Source organism: Hylobates moloch, unplaced genomic scaffold, assembly GCF_009828535.3.
Source record: "Hylobates moloch isolate HMO894 unplaced genomic scaffold, HMol_V3 SCAFFOLD_22, whole genome shotgun sequence".
Taxonomy (NCBI): Eukaryota; Metazoa; Chordata; class Mammalia; order Primates; family Hylobatidae; genus Hylobates; species Hylobates moloch.
The window spans coordinates 3,374,999-3,398,841 of record NW_026652297.1 but is presented as its reverse complement, the minus strand read 5'-3'; the positions used below and the strand labels follow the sequence as shown (position 1 = coordinate 3,398,841).

The window sequence follows — 23,843 nt, the reverse complement described above, 5'->3', positions numbered from 1 at the left end:
TCTAGTTCTAGATCCTTGAGGAATCACCACACTGTCTTCCACAATGATTGAACTACTTTACAGTCCCACCAACAGTGTAAAAGTGTTCCTATTTCTCTACATCCTCTCCAGCACCTGTTGTTTCCTGACTTTTTAATGATGGCCATTCTAACTGATGTGAGGTGGTATCTCATTGTGGTTTTGATTTGCATTTCTCTGATGGCCAGTGATGATGAGCATTTTTTCATGTGTCTGTTGGCTGCATAAATGTCTTCTTTTGAGAAGTGTCTGTTCATATCCTTCACAGACTTTTTGATGGGATTGTTTGATTTTTTCTTGTAAATTTGTTTAAGTTCTTTGTAGATTCTGAATATCAGCCCTTTGTCAGATGGGTAGATTGTAAAAATTTTCTCCCATTCTGTAAGTTGCCTGTTCACTCTGATGGTAGTCTCTTTTGCTGTGCAGAAGCTCTTTAGTTTAATTAGATCCCATTTGTCAATTTTGGCTTTTGTTGCCATTGCTTTTGGTGTTTTAGTCATGAAATCCTTGCCCATGCCTGTGGCCTGAATGGTATTGCCTAGGTTTTCTTCTAGAGTTTTTATGATTTTAGGTCTAACCTTTAAGTCTTTAATCCATCTTGAATTATTTTTTGTATAACGTGTAAAGAAGGGATCCAGTTTCAGCTTTCTACATATGGCTAGCCAGTTTTCCCAGCACCATTTATTAAATAGGGAATCATTTCCCCATTTCTTGTTTTTGTCAGGTTTGTCAAAGATCAGATGGTTGTAGACGTGTGGTATTATTTGTGAGGGCTCTGTTCTGTTCCATTGGTCTATATCTCTGTTTTGGTACCAGTACCATGCTGTTTTGGTTACTGTAGCCTTGTAGTATAGTTTGAAGACAGGTAGTGTGATGCCTCCAGCTTTGTTCTTTTTGCTTAGGATTGTCTTGGCGATGCAGGCTCTTTTTTGGTTCCATATGAACTTTAAAGTAGTTTTTTCCAATTCTGTGAAGAAAGTCATTGGTAGCTTGATGGGGATGGCATTGAATCTATAAATTACCTTGGGCAGTATGGCCATTTTCACGATATTGATTCTTCCTACCCATGAGCATGGAATATTCTTCCATTTGTTTGTGTCCTCTTTTATTTCATTGAGCAGTGGTTTGTAGTTCTCCTTGAAGAGGTCCTTCACATCCCTTGTAAGTTGGATTCCTAGGTATTTTATTCTCTTTGTAGCAATTGTGAATGGGAGTTCACTCACGATTTGGCTCTCTCTTTGTCTATTATAGGTGTATAAGAATGCTTGTGATTTTTGCACATTGATTTTGTATCCTGAGACTTTGCTGAAGTTGCTTATCAGCTTAAGGAGATTTTGGGCTGAGACGATGGGGCTTTCTAAATATACAATCATGTCATCTGCAAACAGGGACAATTTGACTTCCTCTTTTCCTAATCGAATACCCTTTGTTTATTTCTCCTGCCTGATTGCCCTGGCCAGAACTTCCAACACTATGTTGAATAGGAGTGGTGAGAGAGGGCATCCCTGTCTTGTGCCAGTTTTCAAAGGGAATGCTTCCAGTTTTTGCCCATTCAGTATGATATTGGCTGGGCGTATGTCATAAATAGCTCTTATTATTTTGAGATACATCCCATTGATACCTATTTTTTGAGAGTTTTTAGCATGAAGGGTTGTTGAATTTTGTCAAAGCCTTTTCTGCATCTATTGAGATAATCATGTGGTTTTTGTCTTTGGTTCTGTTTATATGATGGATTATGTTTATTGATTTGCATATGTTGAACCAGCCTTGCATCCCAGGGATGAAGCCAACTTGATCGTGGTGGATAAGCTTTTTGATGTGCTGCTGGATTCAGTTTGCCAGTATTTTATTGAGGATTTTTGCATTGATGTTTATCAGGGATGTTAGCCTAAAATTCTCTTTTTTTGTTGTGCCTCTGCCAGGCTTTGGTATCAGGATTATGCTGGCCTCATAAAATGAGTTAGGGAGGATTCCCTCCTTTTCTATTGATTGGAATAGTTTCAGAAGGAATGGTACTAGCTTCTCTTTGTACCTCTGGTAGAATTCAGCTGTGAATCCATCTGGTGCTGGATTTTTTTTGGTTGGTAGGCTCTTAATTATTGCCTCATTTTCAGAGCCTGATATTGGTCTATTCAGGGATTCAACTTCTTCCTGGTTTAGTCTTGGGAGGGTATATGTGTCCAGGAATTTATCCATTTCTTCTAGGTTTTCTAGTTTATTTGCATAGAGGTGTTTATAGTATTCTCTGATGGTACTTTGTATTTCTGTGGGATCGGTGGTGATCTCCCCTTTACCATTTTTAATTGCATCTATTTGATTCTTCTCTCTTTTCTTCTTTATTAGTCTTGCTACCTGTCTATCAATTTTGTTGATCTTTTCAAAAAACCAGCTCCTGGATTCATTGATTTTTTTAAAGGGTTTTTTGTGTCTCTGATCTCCTTCCATTCTGCTCTATTCTTAGTTATTTCTTGCCTTCTGCTAGCTTTTGAATTTGTTTGCTCTTACTTCTCTAGTTCTTTTAATTGTGATGTTAGGGTGTCAATTTTAGATCTTTCCTGCTTTCTCTTGTGGGCATTTAGTGCTATAAATTTCCCTCTACCTACTGATTTAAATGTGTCCCAGAGATTCTGGTATATTGTGTCTTTGTTCTCATTGGTTTCAAAGAACATCTTTATTTCTGCCTTCATTTTGTTATGTACCCAGCAGTCATTCAGGAGCAGGTTGTTCAGTTTCCATGCAGTTGAGCAGTTTTGAGTGAGTTTCTTAATCCTGAGTTCTAGTTGATTGCACTGTGGTCTGAGAGACAGTTTGTTATAATTTCTGTTCTTTTACATTTGCTGAGGAGTGCTTTACTTCCAACTATGTGGTCAATTTTGGAATAGGTGTGGTGTGGTGCTGAAAAGAATGTATAATCTGTTGATTTGGGGCGGAGAGTTCTGTAGATGTCTGTTAGGTCTGCTTGGTGCAGAGCTGAGTTCTATTCCTCAATAACCTTGTTAACTTTCTGTCTCGTTGATCTGTCCAATGTTGACAGTGGGGTGTTAAAATCTCCCATTATTATTGTGTGGGAGTCTAAGTCTCTTTGTAGGTCTCTAAGGACTTGCTTTATGAATTTGGGTGCTCCTGTATTGGGTGCATATATATTTAGAATAGTTAGCTCTTCTTGTTGAATTGATCCCTTTACCATTATGTAATGGCCTTCTTTGTCTCTTTTGATCTTTATTGGTTCAAAGTCTGTTTTATCAGAGACTAGGATTGCAACCCCTGCTGTTTTTTGTTTTCCATTTGCTTGGTAGATCTTCCTCCATCACTTTATTTTGAGCCTATATGTGTCTCTGCACGTGAGATGGGTCTCCTGAATACAGCACGCCGATGGGTCTTGACTCTGTCCAATTTGCCAGTCTGTGTCTCTTAATTGGAGAATTTAGCCCATTTACATTTAAGGTTAATATTGTTATGTGTGAATTTGATCCTGTAATTATGATGTTAGCTGGTTATTTTGCTCGTTAGTTGCTGCAGTTTCTTCCTAGCATCGATGGTCTTTACAATTTGGCATGTTTTTGCAGTGGCTGGTACTGATTGTTCCTTTCCATGTTTAGTGCTTCCTCCAGGAGCTCTTGTAAGGCAGGCCTGGTGGTGACAAAATCTCTCAGCATTTGCTTGTCCGTAAATGATTTTATTTCTCCTTCACTTATGAAGCTTAGTTTGGCTGGATATTAAATTCTGGGTTGAAAATTCTTTTCTTTAAGAATGTTGAATATTGGTCCCCACTCTCTTCTGGCTTGTAGAGCTTCTGCGAAGAGATCCGCTGTTAGTCTGATGGGCTTCCCTTTGTGGTTTACCCAACTTTTCTCTCTGGCTGCCCTTAACATTTTTTCCTTCATTTCAACTTTGGTGAATCTGACAATTATGTGTCTTGGAATTGCTGTTCTTGAAGAGTATCTTTGTGGCGTTGTCTATATTTCCTGAATTTGAATGTTAGCCTGCCTTGCTATGTTGGTGAAGTTCTCCTGGATGATATCCTGCAGAGTGTTTTCCAACTTGGTTCCATTCTCCCCGTCACTTTCAGATACACCAATCAGACATAGATTTGGTCTTTTCACATAGTCCCATATTTCTTGGAGGTTTGCTCATTTCTTTTTACTCTTTTTTTCTCTAAACTCCTCTTCTCACTTCATTTCATTCATTTGTTCTTCAATCACTGATACCTTTTCTTCGAGTTGATCAAATCGGCTACTGAAGCTTGTGCATGCGTCACGTAGTTCTTGTGCCATAGTTTTCAACTCCATCGGGTCACTTAAGGTCTTCTCTACACTGTTTATTCTAGTTAGCCATTCGTCTAATCTTTTTTCAAGGTTTTTAGCTTCATTGTGATGGGTTCAAACATCCTCCTTTAGCTCAGAGAAGTTTGTTATTACCAATCATCTGAAGACTTCTTCTCTCAACTCGTCAAAGTCATTCTCCATCCAGCTTTGTTCCATTGCTGGTGAGGAGCTGCACTCCTTTGGAGGAGAAGGGAGCTCTGATTTTTAGAATTTTCAGCTTTTCTGCTCTGGTTTCTCCCCATCTTTGTGGTTTTATCTACCTTTGGTCTTTGATGTTGGTGACATACAGATGGGGTTTTGATGTGGATGTCCTTTCTGTTTGTTAGTTTTCCTTCTAACACTCAGGACCCTCAGCTGCAGGTCTGTTGGAGTTTTCTGGAGGTCCTCTCCAGACCGTGTTTGCCTGGGTATCAACAGTGGAGGCTGCAGAACAGCAAATATTGCAGAACAGCAAATGTTGCTGCCTGATCCTTCCTCTGGAAGCCTTGTCTCAGAGGGGCACCCAGCCATATGAGTGTCAGTTGGCCCCTACTTAGAAGTGCCTCCCAGTTAGGCTACTCGGGGGTCAAGGCCCCACTTGAGGAGGCAGTCTGTCCATTCTCAGATCTCAAACTCCATGCTGGAAGAATCACTACTCTCTTCAAAGCTGTCAGACAGGGACATTAAAGTCTGCAGAAGTTTCTGCTGCCTTTTATTCAGCTATGCACCTGCCCCCAGAGGTGGGGTCTACAGAGGCAGGCAGGCCTCCTTAAGCTGCAGTAGGCTCCACCCAGTTTGAGCTTCCCGGCCGCTTTGTTTACCTACTCAAGCCTCAGCAATGGCAAGGCCCCTCCCCCAGCCTCGCTGCCGCCTTGCAGTTCGATCTCAGACTGCTGTGCTAGCAGTGAGCGAGGCTCCTTGGGCGTGGGACCCTCTGAGCCAGGCACAAGCTATAATCTCCTGGTGTGCCATTTGCTAAGACTGTTGGAAAAGCACAGTATTAGGGTGGGAGTGTCCCTATTTTCCAGGTAGCGTCTGTCACGGCTTCCCTAGGCTAGGAAAGGGAATTCCCCCACCCCTTGCATTTCCCGGGTTAGGCAATGCCCCACCTTGCTTTGGCTCACGCTCCATGGGCTGCACCCACTGTCTGACAAGCCCCAGTGAGATGAACCTGGTACCTCAGTTGGAAATGCAGAAATCACCCATCTTCTGCATCACTCATGCTGGTAGCTCTAGACTGGAGCTTTTCCTATTTGGCCATCTTGGAACCTCTCCAACAATGATTCTTATTATCCCTTTTGCCATTTTGCACAGTGAGAGAGAAGACAAATGCCTGACTGGTAAGAAATTTTTACCCTTTTGCCAGCATATTAGTCTTCTGGGTTCCCTTCCCCCAGCTCAACTCTAAGCCAAATATTTTTAAGTTTTGGAAAATTAACTTTTCCAGGTTGGGAGAACATTATAAAAGAGATAGAAGCCTTTTTAAACCATGAAAGAAGGAAAAACACCACGGAATGAAGTTCCAATTTGGGTTGTCAAGAGGTATTGCCTCTTTTCCTATTGGGAATGGTGTTTCCCCTATTTCTTTGCCTTCTCTATTTTCTCTTTTCCCTTTTGGCCTACTATAGAAGACATATTGCTCATCTCCAAAATTTTCTCCTATTTGCAGAGCTGCCTGTTTTAGCTGCAGCAGGGTTTGGCTTAGGAGCAGCATAGCATTCCTCCATGAGAAGTCAAATACCTGAGTTAAACTTTGGAAAGCTTCTATACACCTATCAGTGTTATCAGAAAATTGGCCTAAGACTCCTTTACTTGACTAAGGTCCTGCAATGAGAAGGGAACGTGAAGGGGCCCAAAATAAGGGGGACACTCAGATTATTTCCCTGAATGTTACTTTTTTAATTCTGGGAAACTATTTTCCCTGGGTCTGCCCAATGTGGTTGCTAAAAGAGCTGGGTTGATTTTGCAACACTTGCAAAGGTCTAGTAAAAAGGCCATGCCCTTTTGCAAAAGAAAATAAGCCACTTTTTCTTCAAAGTTTAAAGGTCAAAGAAGTCCCAGTGCTTCAAAATACAATCCAGGGGAGTGCATGTTGAAGATGATCTGTTACCCATCTAGAAAGAGAAGTGAGAAGAAAAGCATCCTTTTAGTCTTCTTCCTTTTAGTATGTGATCCAGAACGGAGAAGAAAGCAGTAGGAGGCGTCCCCCCAATTATTTTCTCTCCTTGGCTCCTGAATCCCTGGCACCCATTTAAATGTGCCGCCCATGACTGCAGGCATGACCCTCCAAGCCATGACACCAGAGGAACTATACTTTTGGGCCTTAGTCATGCTGTCCCCAAGAAGTCTTAGTCCTCTGCCTTTTATTTCCGTTTGACCTCCTAGACTTCTGTGGCCTGTGTGTCTTCCAAAAAAAAAAAATGGATTTCAATAAAAACCACATAATTGGGCAAGCCCCCTTTAAGGCGGGGGGCATGCTAGATTGAACTTTATATGCTATTATGGCTCATACTAAAGCACTTACCCATAGAAGAATGGTTCTGGTTAACTTCCAGACTTGAAATCCCCTTACTAATTAAGTAGTCTTAATAGGAGACACAATAGGTGCCTTAAAGGAACGTAGAAACCGAATGGCCATTTTCCTGCCAGTGGGACAATATCAAGACTAAAATTTGGCTATGGAAGACATCTTACTCCTAACTGTTAAAAGCAGAGCTTTCCTGCCTACAGAAGTAGCATAGAAAAGCGCAAAATAGAAAAGTTCCAAAGCTGCAATGTACCGCAGAGAACCAGCAATGTGTCTTATGAAGAGGACTTTTATTTCCACTAGGTGGCTTAGAAATACCACGTGCTCACCAGAGAAGTTGTAGCAAGTAACCTCTCCTCAGAGGAAAAGGGGAAAACGCTGTTCCTAGACTGTAAAAATCCTTGCACATTTCACGCAGAGGAAGAGTAAGAGGCCACAGATAGAGAAGGCAGAAGAGTTTTGCAACAGGACGGTTGAGGATTCTCTACCAACACTGGAATGGCCTGTCAGAGGCTGCATTCGGTCCAGAGGCATTTGAATCACACGAGGCCCTGGTCTGTAATTCTCAGTTGCCTCAGAACTTTTCCCACCCTCGCATGATAGCAAAGTCTCCCTGTAAAAAGAAGCTAGTTCAAACATGGCCAACATTACCAGTACCCGTGGGTAATGGGGGATTCTCCATGTTCTTCCCAGAAAGCTTCACATCTGTGTCTTTAGTACGGCAGCCAATGCTAAGCATATGTACTAGGCTGACAGATTTCCATTGATTTGTTTGATTTATTCTAATATAGAGGCTAAGAGCACCTCTGAATGATAGAACAGGTTTTAAGCTTGCTTTCATATTCACCACTCCAACGAAGGCTGTACCTCAGATTCCCAGCCAATGCACCAAACTGATATGGCTTTGATAAGCAGAGGAACACCAGGGTTCTTGGTCTCCATGCTGAATTAGATAAAACGGCAGGGACACACATGGAGTGTTTTTAAGGAGCAGAGAGTTTAATAGGCAAGAAAGAAGGGAGAAGAAAGAAAGAAGAAGCTCCCCTGTACAGAGATAGAGGGTGGGGGCCTCTAAAGCCAACAGAGGAGACCCCAGGTGTGGTGGAAAGCAGCCAGGTATATGAAGAGGCTGGAGGAAGTGGTGTCTGCTTTGCATAGGGCTTAGGGGATTGGTTTGACCAGGTACATCATTCACATAGCCCACGAAAAAAACTGGCCCTCCCACTCTAGCCTTTTAATACACAAATGCAGGGCACCATGATGTTCTACAAACATGGGGATATGTGGGGGTGGCCTTGTTGCCAGGCACATAAGGGGGCAAGGGCAAGAGGACAATAGTGGGAATCACCATGTTGGGTGGACCCAATTTCTAATGGCTTGCATTTGCATATCAAAGGTTGCCAACCTGGCTCTAAGACAGGCAACATTTCTGGAGCTGCTTTAAAAGAGATGAAAACTTTCCAAGGACCCCTTTTCCTCTCTATCTGCCTAAAATAATTTCTTAATAACTCCTACCACACTGTTTCCAAGAAATGCTGAAGGGGAAGAACATGAGTAGTTTATTCCGGTTCAAGACTTCCCACGAACTGTGGACCAAGTCCAAGACCAGTTGAATGACCTTATTATCAATGATGACTCCTCTCTAAAAGACCCTGTGATCCACAGCAATCAATCCCAATGCAGAGGAGTTTGCTCCTGGGGTGAAGTACTCACATATTTGAGCAGATGGGGCTCTCTTTTGCTGGGGGATTTGGATTGGCTTTTTGGAAACTAAAATGGTTCTTTAGGGTTAACTAACAATTGTTAAAGCCTAAACTTTTTTTAAATGCAGAAATACAATTAAGTTCTAACTGTTAAGCAGATTTCTCAGTTCAGACTTAAACTCGCATTTCTCCCAATCAAAAAGAATCTCCTCTTTGTGAGAAAGGCTGGTTAGTTAATTTGAAATAATTCATTATAGACCAGTATGTCTTTGGTTACTGAAGTTACAAGGTGGGGCTCAGATAAGAACTAGTCCTGACTTTTATGGTGTATTATGTTGAAAATGCTAAATTCTGCCCCTAATATTACATCTGAGGTAGTATGTGATTTGAGAATTTCGTCTTCTTCTGAGGAATCACTGCATCGTAGCTATGCCTGGGTGAAGTCTAATGTTTGACCAACCCATAATCCAACTGAACAAAGAGATTGTAACATTATGATTTGAGTGGTGCTTCTCCTCACTTTGTTAACCATTATAACAATAGCACAATTTTTTAAAACAAAGCTAGATTAGTTTTGACTTCCTAAACTTTATATTCGGGTAGTTAAGCTGCCATACATGCTCAATGGGAATACTGTGTAAGTTGAAAATACCATAAAAATTTTTTTTTTCAAAGATACTTTAAAACATAATAATAGACCTGAAAAATGAAATTATTGGCCACCCTAGGGCCCTCTTGATGATGTAACCCACTGAAACAAGAATGATACAAGGGGGATGTAGTTGGCCCTGGAGAACCGGTTCAGAATCAGAACAGGTCTCCTGCTTAAGGACCTCTCCAGGGACCTCCCTCACTCTCCAAGGCCTAGAGCTGAGACCAAGTCCCTCTGGCCATTATTATTTGGGAGGTAGATTTAAGGCTTCCCCTTGGACAGAAAGGCTATAGGGATATTTTCTTGCTCAGAAGTTTCACCCCTGCATTCTCTAAAGGAAGGACAAAGCCGAAGGAAGCCCACAGAGCCCTCTCCTATCTGTGGCTTTTGCTCCACTCTTGGAAAGGATGCCATACAGGGATCTTCCATTCAGGGCATCTCGTTGGCCTAGGGAGCCCAGGTGAAGGCAAATTTCCTTCTCATTCAAATCCATCTTCTCCTAAAACTACCCACTCTGGGAACCCACGAGGGTACAAGTCATGAATTGAGATCAGATTCTCACTGATAACCTTCCTGAGTTAACCATCAAGGGGAGGGGGACTAGCCACTTTACCTTCCTCTGATCTAGACTAAATCCTCTAACTGTCCATTTTACCACGTGTTCTTTTATTTCTCATCCCTATTTTTGGTCTTTAACTTCCCTCTGATGCACAAAAATTATCCAAGTTTGACTTGGCTTTTTCCAAATCTTTTTCCAAATATTCCAAAGAATAGCATAGTCTCTGTGGATGCCCATGTTAAGAACTGAAATTGCAGTGAAAACAGTGGGCATCATAGATTCACAGAAACGCTGAAATGGCAAGGCCTTGGAATGACTGATGTTCACAATCTTCATTTCCATTCAAGGGTTTCCCTCTGCCTGGCTTCCGTGAAACCAATACACTCGTGTTATTTCTACTTGGATTGACACAGAAGGGGAGAAGGGGCTTCTATTTAGTACCAGAAACACCCCAGGAAGACTGTTTCCCCATCTTTTTAATTTCTAAGCTGGTAGTAGGTATATTGACTCACCTGTAATCCCAGTACTTTGGGAGGCTAAGGAGGGATGATCACTTAAGGCCAGGAGTTTGCAGCTAGCCTGGGCAATGTAATGAGACCCCATCCCTAGAAAAAAATTAAATTAAAAATTAAATTTAAAAAATCTAAGCTGGACTGAGGCACGAGAATAGCTTCAACCTAGGAGGTGGAGGCTTCAGTGAGTCGAGATTGTGCCACTGCACTCCAGCCTGGGCAAAAGAGTAAGACTCTGTCTCAAAAAAAAAAAAAAAAAAAAAATCTAATCTGGAATGAACTTTAGAAACCATCTATTTTTCCCAGACTTTTTTTTTTTTTAAGAAACTTAAGTGGCTTATGAGCTTACAGTGGCTGAGAGACAACTTGCACCATGACCAGGTCTCATAATACTTCTATCAGTCACTCAGACACTCATCATGGTCTGCCACCCAGATGGTCAGCCAAAATGTTCATTGCTTATTCACTATGCCAGTTAGCCTTCCTGTGGTTTGAGCTCGGTTCCTTTTGGAAGTAGAGAATAGCACTTCTCAGCGCTCAGGAGTCCCAACTCCCTTCCCTTCCTTCTCCAGACTGAATAATCCCTGCTCTCTTCTCCTTTCTTTCTAGGTCTGATTCTCTGAACTTTTCCTCCCCACCTTCTCTACCATGGCCAATAGGTTACTGCCCTGAGCTGGAAAGGACTGGCACAGCCTGACATGGCAAGGCTTCCTCTGCTACAGAATCTGTCCTGGGTCTGCCCTGAAGCTTTACTGCCAATGCCTGATCCCCAGGCATACCCTGACACTGATAACCCATTGGAGCATTCTTTTCAGTTCTTGTCAGTCAAAAGGGAAACTTGAATGCTCCATGGAAGTCAGCAACATGACCACAGTCACTGTGTTTGTTCTCCTAGGACTGTCCAACAACCCTCAGGTTCAGGCGCTGCTCTTTGTTCTGTTCCTGGTGATTTACCTCTTGACTCTACTGGGGAACCTGCTGATGGTGCTGGTGATCAGTACTGATTCCCACCTCCACACCCCCATGTACTTCTTCCTGGGACACCTCTCCTTCCTGGATGCTTTCTATTCCTCCATTATTGTGCCTAAACTGCTAGAGAACCTTCTTTCTAAGGGGAAGACAATATCCTTCCTTGAGTGTTTCACTCAGATCTCCCTGGTCATATTTTCTGGAGCTACTGAGGCTTGCCTCCTCTCGGTCATGGCCTACGACCGGTTTCAGGCCGTGTGTCATCCACTGTTGTATGTGGTGATTATAAACAGGAGGGTGTGTGCTGGCCTGGTGGGGGCATCCTGGGCCATAGGAATGGGGACTGGTCTAATTAACACCTTCCTCCTGGCTCAGCAGCACTTCTGTGGCCCTAATGTCATCCACAGTTTTGCCTGCGAGCTTCCTCCGGTGCTCTCATTGACCTGTTCTGACCCCTGCGCTAGCATCGCCTCCATTCTCACCACCATGTCAGTCCTGGGCCTTGGCACCCTTGTCCTTTTGCTGGGTTCGTACAGCTGTATCATCATGACAGCCCTGAGGATCAACTCTGCCACAGGTCGGAGCAAGATCTTTTCCACCTGCTCTTCCCATTTCCTTGTCACCATCTTTTATACTTCAGGAGTTCTCAGGTATGTCATACTACACCCCTGAATACAAATGTGGGATATTCCTTACCCTAAGTGGTCTCCGTTGGCAGAAGAGAGCATTACAAAATAGCAGGACATTCAAAAGGCCTAGGCTCTAGTGCTGGCTCTACCATGGACTAGCTGTATGAATTGTAAAGAATCTATTTTCAGCTGGGTACAGTGGCTCATGCCTGTAACCCCAGCACTTTGGGAGGCTGAGATGGGTGGATCGCTTGAGCCCAGGAGTTGGAGACTAGCCTGGCCAACATGGTGAAACCCCATCTCTACTGAAAATATAAAAATTAGCCAGGTGTGGTCACGTGCACCTGTAGTCCTAGCTACTCGGGAGGCTGAGGCAGGAGAATTGCTTCAACCTCGGAGGCAGGGGTTGCAGTGAGCGGAAATTGCACTACTGTACTCCAGCCTGGGCGACAGAGTGAGACTAGGTCAAAAAAAAAAAACCAGAATCTATTTTCTTTCTAAGTCTTCAATTGTCCATTCTGGAAAATGAGTTTAGACCAAGATAAAGATTTTTCTACTTCATTAACCTAAGATTTGGGAGTTTGCAAAAAGAAATCAGAGAAACTTTGTTAGATTTTTATTCAGTGTTAGACAAAAAATAAAACCTTTCTTTGAAACATATGCCATCTTTATTTCCTACTGGGAGATGTCACCAAAGCTTACATATGTTGTAGCAATTTACTAGATACCAGCTGCTTTACATCGCCAAGCCAATTTTAGTATCCATCACACTGCAAGAGAAATATTATCAACCCACTATTAGGTAAAGAACCTGAGTTTGGGGAGTGATCAGGTAATTTCTCAGCAGTCCCAGAACAAGCTAGTAATGGAGCCATAAGTTGGACCAAGATCCGTGCCCTTCCTTACCATGCTTCTCAAACATCGACAGCTCTGGCTGCCTAGTCCTCCCTCACTAGGAGACAAAACAATCGATGCCTGTGCTTTCTACTAGTAAATTGAAGGTGGATTTGCACAAATTGTTCAATATTTTTCTCACCTGCCTGTGATTCGGAGAGAAGTCAAGGATGGAAATGGATGGTAAGAATAGTCCAGTACCTGTAGTCCAGTGGCTAGGAAAGAAAAAAAAAAATAAGTAAAAGAAAAAAATAAATAAATAGCCCAGGAGAGCTCAACTGAGCTGTGCACCAATCTCTTCATCTCCCTTTGTCTCAGTCTCCTCATCTGCCATAAGGGATGTGACTACTTACTTCATAGAAATGTTAGAAAGAATAAGTTAGATGACAAAAAATAACAGTAAAGTGATGATTTTTTTTTATAACCAAACACATTGGAACCCACAAGGAACATCCTTGGGATAGTCTATTCCAATAATGATGGTGCTATTGCAAATAAATAATAATACTAGTGCTTCTTTGGAAGATACTCCGGGTGGTACTTAGCAAAATGTGCCCAAGAGTTTAATCTTATTATTTTGGAATCATATTATGTGCTTAACACATTTTTATCTCCCATTTTACCAGTTTTAGCTTCTTTTCCAAACCAAAGAAAAATGCAACTAAAAGGACAAATGTTTGTTCCACTCAACTTTATACAAATAATAGGCAAGGATTCTGAGGGTAATTCCCAGGGCTATAAAAGTTGGGAATAATGACAATATTTTAAACTAAGTGTACAGTTTTACATGAACAGTCATCACAAGGTGAGAACATTGCGTTTCCCTACTGTTGTGTATAAAGAGAAAAATTCCTCATAGGGTCATCATAGCTATTAAGGAAGAATGCTTTGAAGAGTATGAAATGCTATGGAAATGTATGAAATTATTATTAATTCTATTTTTTGGTTTTACTTTTTATCTGTCCCTAATATTAATTCTGTTCTAACCCGCAACCTTTGATATGCTGCAGAACTGCTTGTTCTTCGGGGCAGCTCCTATAACTTTCTGTGTGAGCTCACTTACGTTTGGAAGTGTCTGAAGGCAGAAATGACTGACTTTTCACAGATCAGCCGTTTCTAGATGCTGCCACCAGAGAAAGTCAGCTCTGAAGACCTCCTTTGCAGAGTCTTTGCAGGGAGGGGATGAATTATTGCTGCCAACAGTGAGAATTGTCACCATTGTCATAAGTTGCTTTTCTGTGCAATTCCCTTCAAGGTATATGACTCCAGCATCCGGCTCAGCCCTAGAGCAAGTGCTCTCCGTGCAGTACAGTGTGATAACCCCCCTGCTGAACCCCCTCATCTACAGTCTGAAGAACCAAGAGGTAAAGGTGGCCCTGAGGAGGATGCTGGCCAGGAAGTCCAGGCTTCCCTTGTAGCCCAGTGCCCCTGCCTCAGCAGGAGGAAAAGTTATGGGGAAAAAAGGAGGGAGGAAGAGCTATCACCACTCAGCTATCTCAACATTCATCTCTTTCCAAAACAGAGACCTTAGTTTCTCTTCCTCCAATGCCCTGCTCCCAGCCAAAGGCAATGAGGAAACTGTCACAGAGCAGGTAGCACCCATCAGAGGGGGCCCAGTCATTATACAAGAAAATCCTCAGGGCCTCCCTGGCCATTTCTATAGCTAATGCTTTTTCCTCTCATTTCTTGCCTTTTTTATCCCTCTTCTTCCTGCCTCTCCCTCTCCCTTTTACTTATGTCTATGCACAAAAGGTAAATCAACCTATCAGAGCACTAGCAAATGTCCTTCTGCATTCTGGGATAGTCCCATCTTGGCACTGTGACCCAACTCCTCTTTTGTTCTCATGCCAAAAAGTCCCTGGAAAGATCTATATCCCATAACAACTTAGAAAGAAATCAAATAGGCCAGGCGTGGTGGCGGGCGCCTGTAGTCCCAGCTACTCGGAGAGGCTGAGGCAGGAGAATGGCGTGAACCCAGGAGGCGGAGCTTGCAGTGAGCCGAGATCGCGCCACTGCACTCCAGCCTGGGTGACAGAGTGAGACTCCGTCTCAAAAAAAAAAAAAAAAAAAAAAAAAATACAAAAATTAGCTGGGCATGATGGCAGACGCCTGTAATCCCAGCTAGTCAGGAGGCTAAGGCAGGAGAAACGCTTGAAACCAAGATGTGGAGGTCGCAGTGAGCCGAGATCGTGCCACTGCACTCCAGCCTGGGCAACAAGAGCAAAACTCCATCTCAAAAAATATATATACATAAACTAGTGTGGGGAAAATAAGTACAGACTAGGAACAAGAGAGAGTTTGCCTGAGAATTCCAAATGCAGACCCCAAATGCCTTTTGTAGTGTTGCTTGTACCAAAGAACATGGCATTTTGTTTGTTTATTTGATTTAATATGTGGATTATTTTACAACTCAACACACTACAATTGAACTGAATAGAAACACAGAAAAACTGCTCTGTAGTACTAGTACAGAGTAGGCATCTATAAACATTTGTATCATAACCCACTGTAACAAATGAATAATTGAAAAAAAGAAAAAGATCTCTTTCATGCCAATTCCCTGGCTTCTATCTGTTCTTGATCTTCTGACCTCAGGCTGAGGTTCTCTCTACAGATAAATCTCTTACTGTCAATTCCTTCAGCAACGGCTCCTGAAGATCATGAACTCACATACGGTATACTTGCCCTCACAGGTGAACTTTCCTGTCTTCTCTGTGGAGTGAAGGCCAGGGCTGTGGAGCTGAGCAACAATGCGAATGTCATTCTTAGCTCATTCAGAGTGTGACAAATTAAACTGTAGTTTGGAATGCTGGATTGTTAAGGCAGGAAGTGATCTCAGAAAACTATCTAGACCAAAATCCTCATTTTAAGATGAGGAAACTGAGGCACAGAGAATGGAGATTACCTGCCTAGGTTCAGACCATCAATAAGTAGCAGAAACAGATTTTAGGACCCAAATTTCCTGATTCTTCTTCTTTCACATATCCCATAATTATTTACATGAATGAAGTTCTGCAAACATTCTCCTTAAAAACAAGCACAGCACAAGAAATAGTGGAGTGGAGGGTCCAAACCAAAAGGTCCCATGTTCTCAGATTCTTCAGCACCACTGTGCTGTCAAGGTCCCTGTTCTCTCTCTGGTTTCTAGAGACAGAAAGGGTTCCCTTCACAGCTCCTCATGAAGGATAAAGAAATCCTTCAACCCCCTCAAGTCACCCATTTCAGATTCTTGGGTTCCCGCCCATGCTCGTCCTTTTCCCACCCCACATCTCCACTTGTCAAAATCCCACACAGACTGTAAAACCAGCCTAAATACTCTCCCTTTCAGGAACCCTTTCTTGATTCCTTTTTCCCAACATCCCCTCCAAATATAAGTTATCTTTCCTTTTGTGAATGCCCAGCACACATTTCTAACTCTCATGATGCTTATAACTCTCTTCCTTATATTATAACTATTTATTTATGTTTATCTTGTCTTTCCCATTAGTCCTTGAGGGAAAAGGTCATCCAGCCAACTTTGTGTTTTTGTTTTTTGTTTTTGTTTTTGTTTTTTGAGATGGAGCACCCAGGCTGGAGTGCAATGACGTGATCTCAGCTCACTGCAACCTCCACCTCCCAGGTTCAAACAATTCTGCCTCAGCCTCCCAAGTAGCTGGGATTACAGGAGCCTGCCACCATACCCGGATAACTTTCGTATTTTGGGTAGAGACAGGGTTTTGCTATTGGCCAAGCTGGTCTCAAACTCCTGACCTCAAGCGATCTGCCCACCTCAGCCTCCCAAAGTGCTGGAATTACAGGTGGGAGCACCGCACCCGGCCAGTGTTCAGCCAACTTTGGATCCCTCTACAGTTCCTTGAATAGATTAGGTGATCAATAAAAGTTTGTTGCATTGAGTTGGTATAGAAAGTAACCTTCACCTTTCTGTTGTAAATTCAGCCTACTTCTTCAGTAGAGATGGAAGGTGGCTATGACCTATGGCTTCAGTGTCCATCTACTCATCCTATTTCTTCCCCTTCCCTCCAGGGGGGAAAAAAATTACAGCCAGTGACTTCAAAGTGGGACCTTTATTCAAGACAGAGGTGAAATCTGTGCTGTAGTGAAAGTGCCATCGGGAGCACTGAGCAAGGGTCTAGAGCTCAGTGCACCACTCAGGCATCCCTGGAAAATAGTCCTCAAGAGTTCGGTGATGTCATTACAGGGCCCAAGGCTCAGAGACAGATAAGCTTTGGGGGAACAGAAAGAAGCAAACCGAGGTGGCATTAGGGAAGAGGTATTCCAGGAGTGTGGAGTGGGCAGGGGTGCCAAGGACAGCAGACGCTCACAGCTTCTCACAAAGCCACTGTTCCAGCTTCTCAGTGCAGAGGGCTTTATGGGCCAACCTGATAATGGAGAAGGGGACAAGGTGAGTTAGCTGACTGAATCTTGGCTTGAATTTCCATCTAGATTCATTCCCAGGAGGGCTGAAGTGGAAGAGTGTGGATGAGAATTACAGAAAGACATTCCTGGCCTGATGTCAAGGGACACAGCCATCAAGTGGAATACAGTCCATAAAAAATAATCCAAGAAAATTGTGGGGTTCAAAAGGAGACGCAATGTTACCAACAGCTTGCTTTAGGGCATAGAACTAAACAAGTGGAATTAGATGTCCAAGTCTAAGTGAAAGGAGGCCTGGGTCTGAGCCCTCCATTAGGCAACCCCTTATTAGGAAAATTGCTACCAAGGAGTGGAGCGAGAGAGGCTTAATAACGAAAACCTGAGTCTCTAGGTAAGTTTTGTTTCGGACACTGTATCCTACATTAAATGACCAAGAGATAGGGTAAGAGGAAAGGGGTGCTGGGCTAATGGGGTAAGGAGGAGGATGGGGAAATAGAAAATAGAATAAGGATTCACCAGTAGTCAATTCCTTTAATATCCAGGATCTTCTTGGCACACATTATGTCATCAGTAATGTCATCATCCAGGAACTCTGGCAGGAGTTACAGGGAAAGGAATGAGACAGCTGAGAAGTATTACCCAGAAAGGCACTGAGTTCCCCTAACCCCTGGATCCAGTGGGTTCTCTCAAGGCTTGTGCCTGTTGTCTTTCTATATGAAAGGACCAATGTGGTAATGTCTAACCCTGGGTAGGGACTTCCTTCATTTCCCTGGGATATCTCTGGAGGAATCATCAGCTTCATCAACTGACTTCATCAACTGATTGTCTGAAAATGCAGACAATCAGATTCCGAGATTCTCAGACAGCTCAGATTGTCTACCCCTGAACCTCAAGGAACTGTCTGGGGATTTGATGACCATGAAAAATCCAAACAGCTTCTTGCTCAGTACTGCCAATTCAAGTCCCACAATTTTTGTAGAGCCCAGCCAAGGCAGTGAAGCCTGAGGTCTGCTTGGCACGAAAAAGGAGACTATCCCAAGGGCAGGCCTCAGAAAAAACAGAGAAAGAGGGTTATAGGGGCTACTCACTGTCACAGGAGATGCCACAGATGTTCCTTGACTGAGGGACCTGGCTGCTCTTGCACCAAAGCTTATTACTGATCTGGAAGAGTCCATATTCCGTGCTTTCACTGTTTTCAACTGTGGCTTGTGTGTCATAACCACTGGTGTGAAATATGGTACAGATCACTGAGGGAAAGATGAGAAAGAGACACCACAGAGATGTACAGGATCTGCATAAAGGAGGAACTGTAATTCTCAGACATAAAAATGCTTTCAAGCCAGTCTCCAAAGATGGCAAACCTCAGAGTTTCTTGATAAGATGATATGGAGAATTCCAAAAAAAAATCAGACAATAAGAGAAAGAAAGGATAGGAAAATAAATGGGGCCAGGCGCGATGGCTCCCGCCTGTAATCCCAACGCTTTGGGAGGCTGAGGAGGGCGGATCACCTGAGGTCAGAAGTCTGAGACCAGCCTGGCCAACATGGTGAAACCCTGTCTCTACAAAAAATACAAAATTAGCCAGGCATGGTGGTGGGTGCCTGTAATTCCAGCTACTTGGGAGGCTGAGGCAGGAGAATCACTTGAACCGACGAGGCAGAGGTTGCAGTGAGCTGCGATTACACCATTGCACTCCAGCCTGGGCAACAAGAGCAAAACTCCATCTCAAAAATAAATAAATACATACATATATACATACATGAAATAAAAGAGCATGCAAATGAGCAGAAAATAGGATGATAATTAAGTAAAAGTGGGGGGCGAAGTGGAAGAAAGAGGAGATGGAGGAGAGAAGCATATGAGGAATGGATGAAACAAGGAAGCAGGGAACTCACATTCAGGTAAAGCGATGCCTCCATAACCATCTATGTCTTTCAGCAGCTGGGACAGTTCACATTTTGTAAATTGCTTGGCCGGGATGGCAGGGAACAGGATGCCCACCAGGAACAGAGGGACAAAGAACCTCATTTTGGCTGCCCCCAAGAACCTGAAATGGAAGCATCACTCAGTTTCACTTATTTATATTCATGCAGAAAGCCTCAGGGCTCTGGCACCAAGCCCTACATCTAGGAAGAGAATGAAGAGAGACTGGTCATGCCAAGACAGAAATGCTGAGCCTGCCAGCTTCCTTCCATAATTCACCCTACTTTTCCTTTCCCTCTCCCAGTATCTAGTCCATACCAGGTATTGTTCTCTGCCCAGGAAGAGTTCAAACCATGATCCTGCTTCCCATTTGGCTTTGTTTATCCCTTTGTTTCTTGTAGAGTTGGTTCTGGGAAGCACTGTCTCTGGTTACTTTAGGAACAAAGAAGGGCATGGGGGCAATATAAGTGAGGCAATCAGAAAATCCAATAAAGTTCTATACCCAGCTTCCCCCCTCCCCCTAGAGACATACAGAATGTGGAGAGGGGGTGTATGTCATCACATGCCACAGTCCCAGGACCAGAGCTGGCACTCGTCCAACCAATCCAGCCATATAAAGCCCAGAATTAGTTCCTTAATATGGTAGCTTATGACTGAAGGCTCAGAAATAGGAATAGAATATGGGAACGTAGACTACAACAATCCAATATAACTTGGATCCTAAGACTTCCTACTTAAGGAAAATGCATAATTGAAAAGCCTGTATGAAAGCATCTAGGCCAGGCACAGTGGCTCACACCTGTAATCCCAGCACTTTGGGAGGCCGAGGCTGGTGGATCACTTGAGCCCAGGAGCTCGAGACCAGCCTGGGCAACATGGTAAAATCCCATCTCTACAAAAAAAATTACAAAAATTAGCTGGGCATGGTGACATGTGCCTGTAGTCCCAGCTACTTGAGGGGCTGAGGCAGGAGGAACACTTGAGCACAGGAGGTCGAGGCTGCAGTGAGCCATGTTCACTCCACTGCACTCCATCCATCCTGGGAGACAAAGTGAAACCCTGTCTTTAAAAAAAAAAAAGAAAAAAGAATCTAGCTATCTTACGAGCCACCCCTAACCACTCCTACCATAAATAACCAAATACTACATTGGCATTGAGACATTACATAAATCTAAGACCAATAACTTGTAGACAACCTCAGAGTTGGCCACAGAAAGTGGGAACGACCCAAGCCAGTAGAAAGATTGGACTTTAAGGCTGAACAAGCTTATGTCTGGAAACTCAATAACGTCAGTACCCCTGAGCAAGTAGAGTTGAGGATACTAGTTCTAAATAGTTCCTTTAATTTGCTGGCATCAAGCTTCATGTCATGGTGACAAGTAGCTCTTAGCTCCTTCATGCCACCATTTGTCTTCTTTGTCCTCATCTCTAAACCTGATTTCTTCTTTCTTCTTCTTACTTTTTTTTTTTTTTTTTTTTTTTTGACCAACTCTCACTCTGTTGCCCAGGCTGAAATGCAGTGGCACGATCTTGGCTCACTGCAACCTCTGCCTCCCAGGCTCAAGTGATTCTCCTGCCTCAGCCTCCCGACTAGCTGGGACTACAGGCACATGTTACCATGCCCGGCTAATTTTTGTATTTTTAGTAGAGACGGAGTTTCTGCATGTTGGCCAGGCTGGCCTCGAACTTCTGAGCTCAGGCAATTTGCCTGCCTCGGCCTCGGCCTCCCAAAGTGCTAGGATTACAGACATGAGCCGCTGCGCCCAGCAACTTGATTTCTTATGTTTCAGGGAACATTTATCTCAACCAATCTATTTAAGACTTACAAACTGAAGGCCTTCCATATCATTACCTCCTACATGTATTCAGAGTCAGGGAAAAGTCCTCTCAGTTAAATCCTGTCTTCTATACCATGGATAACCAGTATATGAAGTGGCATGAGTGAAGGGAAGGTGGAGGATCTTGGTGTGCCAGAAGGGATGAGCAGAAAGTTCTGATAGCAAGAGATACATGTTCAGAAACACAACAAAAGTGGAGCCACTCCATTTCTCCGCATCCACCCAGAGGCACTGCAAGGGTACGCGACAGGAATGGGAATTCTATCATGCTAAGCTTTGTTGAGAATATGGCTGAGGGTGACCTTGAACCATGTGGGAGAGGGACAGATAAGAAAAGCTAGTCCTGAGGACTAGTCCTTCCAATAGTGGAGTCTTGTGTAAAATGCCTCCTGCCCTAGGCTATTGACTAAGTACCTGTGATAGAGTAAAATGGTGGGCCAGGGTCTCAAGAATCACAGGGGTTTTCTACACTTTCAGCCAAGTCAAGACCTAAGGCAGCTGCCTGCTTGCCTATAATTTGATTATACCTTGGCCCTTCCCTATAAGCAATAAAAATCAGCATACAGGTCAGGAATCACAACTAAGTGCAGAAAAGAAAATAAACATGCCTCCGGCAAAAGGAACCATTATTTCCCTAGAAATGTTTGTAAAATAGGATACCTGGGGGTCGTCTGAAAAAGAGGATAGGAAGTGTCTAATGGGAACGACTGCAAACATCCAGAGAAAGATGCAGCCTCTTGGAGATTGTCCAAAGGAGAACAATACACAATGATCACAGCACTGAAAGAGGAAGTATGTGGAAAGACGTTAAGCACAGCTCGTGGAAGAAAGCTCCTGCTCAACTCTTCCTGTCCAGGAAGAAAGCTCCTCCAAAATCTCGCTTTCCAAAGAGGTTTACTCAGGGTGCTCTGCATGCAGGTCCAGAGCTGAATCAAGATGGTGAAGAGGCATTTACAATACACTTACCTGGATTTTGTTAGAAATAGACTAGAAAATTATGTTCATTCTCTCAGATGCTGTGGGAAAAAAATCCAGGTTTCTAAAACCAGGAATCACCTTTTTGGAGATGAACAAAATAAAAATTTTATTTCTAAAAATAAATTTATTTATAAAATAAAAAGTTCAGGCCAGGCATGGTGGGTCACGCCTGTAATCCCAGCACTTTGAGAGACCAAGGCAGGAGGATTATTTGAGGTCAGGAGTTCGAGACCAGCCTGACCAACATGGCAAAACCCCATCTCTACTAAAAATACAAAAATTAGCTGAGCATGCTGGCAGGAGTCTGTAATCCCAGCTACTCGGGCGGCTGAGGCAGGAGAATAGCTTGAACCCAGGAGGTGAAGGCTGCAGTGAGCCAAGATCGCGCCACTGCACTCCAGCCTGGGAAACAGGGCAAGACTCCATCTCAAAAAATAATAATAATAATAAAAATAAAATGTCTTTATTTCTAAAAATAAAGAAATTGAAAGCATGTGTTTCAAGGCACGTTTTCCATCTGAAACTGTAGTCTGTAGGTGACTTGGAGTTTCTACACAGAGCCTAGGCCTACCATTTAGAGGGAACACCCTGAGAGCCACAGTCATAATGGTCATCACATCTTACAGTTAATATCCTCACCTTGTGCCTGCGGTGGTTCATGCCTATACTGCCAACACTTCGGGAGGCTGAGGCAGGAGGATCACTTGAGGCCAGGAGTTGGAGACCAGCCTGGGCAACATAGCAAGACTCTGTCACTACAAAAAAAAATAAAAATTAGCCAGGCATACTGGCACATGCCTATAGTCCTAGCTACTCGGGAGTCGCACGTGCCTATACTCCTAGCTACTGAGGTGGGAGGATTGCTTGAGCCCAGGAGTTCAAGAATGCAGTGGGCTTTGATTGTGCCACTCACTCTAGCCTGGGCAATAGAGCAAGACTCTGTCTCTATTTTAAAATACATTTATATCTTCATCTTGTTCTTCTTTCTCTCATAATTCAGGAAAATTATCACTAGGTAGACAATGTTGCTAGATCTTGAAACCCAAATTTCATGCAAATGTTTAACCAAATTAAAGAGTTAATTAAAGCAATTAAGATTTAGAAAGGGAATGATTTTTATTGGCATTTTTCTTTTTCAGCTGCTTGTCCAAAAGTCCTTACAAAGTTACTTAGCATTATAGATTCACATTCTACATCCCACACCAAGGGCCTGCTTGCAATTTATATGGGCTTATTTTGGATTGCTATATTTGCATTACTATTTATATCACTGTTTTTATACTTAAACGAACCATTGATTCATTTGTGTGAATTGGGGATAGTATCAACCAAAAAATGCAAGCATGGAAATATAAATTATAACACAAAAATGATTTTAAAAGATACTAAATTTTACCTTTTTAACTGAATATTAGCTAAAACAAACCGATACACATGTAATTACCAAGAAGCTAACAAAATTTCTATGCAAATTTTAATTGATTTTTCATTTTTAATTTATAAAATGTTTATTTTTAAATAAACAGTTACATAATTTTACATCAACACCTTTAATAGAATCTTACATCCTATTTTTTGTTAACATGGTAGTTTTTCCTTTCCTTTTAGGAATGGCTTCCCTTTCTTCCTCCTCATTTCTTCCCTGCCAAATATCATCCTGTCAACTCATATTCACAATCTACCACCCCATTCCCCATAATGTGTTAATTTCACATTGCATGCCTGTATCAAAACATTTTATGTACTCCATAAATATACACAGCTATGATGTACCCACCAAAATTTAAAAAACAAGGGAAAAAAGTCTACCATATGTTAGTCCATATTTTTATCAATTGTTGTATTTATATAAACACATATTGTTTTGCTATTCATTTTAAATTTGTAATCCATCTGCAATTCTGTCTGGGTTTTGTCTTCAACTTATCATATTTGTCTATTCTGACACAAATACCTTACTGAT

The 23,843-nt window shown here is 42.7% G+C and overlaps 2 protein-coding genes across 2 annotated transcripts; one reads left to right on the top strand and one right to left on the bottom strand.

Annotated features, from left to right (window-relative positions):
- Positions 1-11,124: 11,124 nt before the first annotated feature.
- Positions 11,125-14,185, top strand: LOC116461886 (olfactory receptor 8S1). Its single transcript, XM_032143883.2, has 2 exons — positions 11,125-11,894; positions 14,023-14,185. Exons 1-2 carry the CDS (start codon positions 11,125-11,127, stop codon positions 14,183-14,185), a joined length of 933 nt encoding a protein of 310 aa, XP_031999774.2.
- Positions 14,186-16,812: 2,627 nt separating this feature from the next.
- Positions 16,813-22,629, bottom strand: LALBA (lactalbumin alpha). The gene is made up of 5 exons (XM_032143741.2): positions 22,520-22,629; positions 19,037-19,188; positions 18,230-18,388; positions 17,658-17,733; positions 16,813-17,146 (listed from the first exon to the last, which is right to left on the bottom strand). Exons 2-5 carry the CDS (start codon positions 19,167-19,169, stop codon positions 17,086-17,088), a joined length of 429 nt encoding a protein of 142 aa, XP_031999632.1. The 5' UTR covers positions 19,170-19,188; positions 22,520-22,629; the 3' UTR covers positions 16,813-17,085.
- Between the last annotated feature and the right edge of the window lie 1,214 nt (positions 22,630-23,843).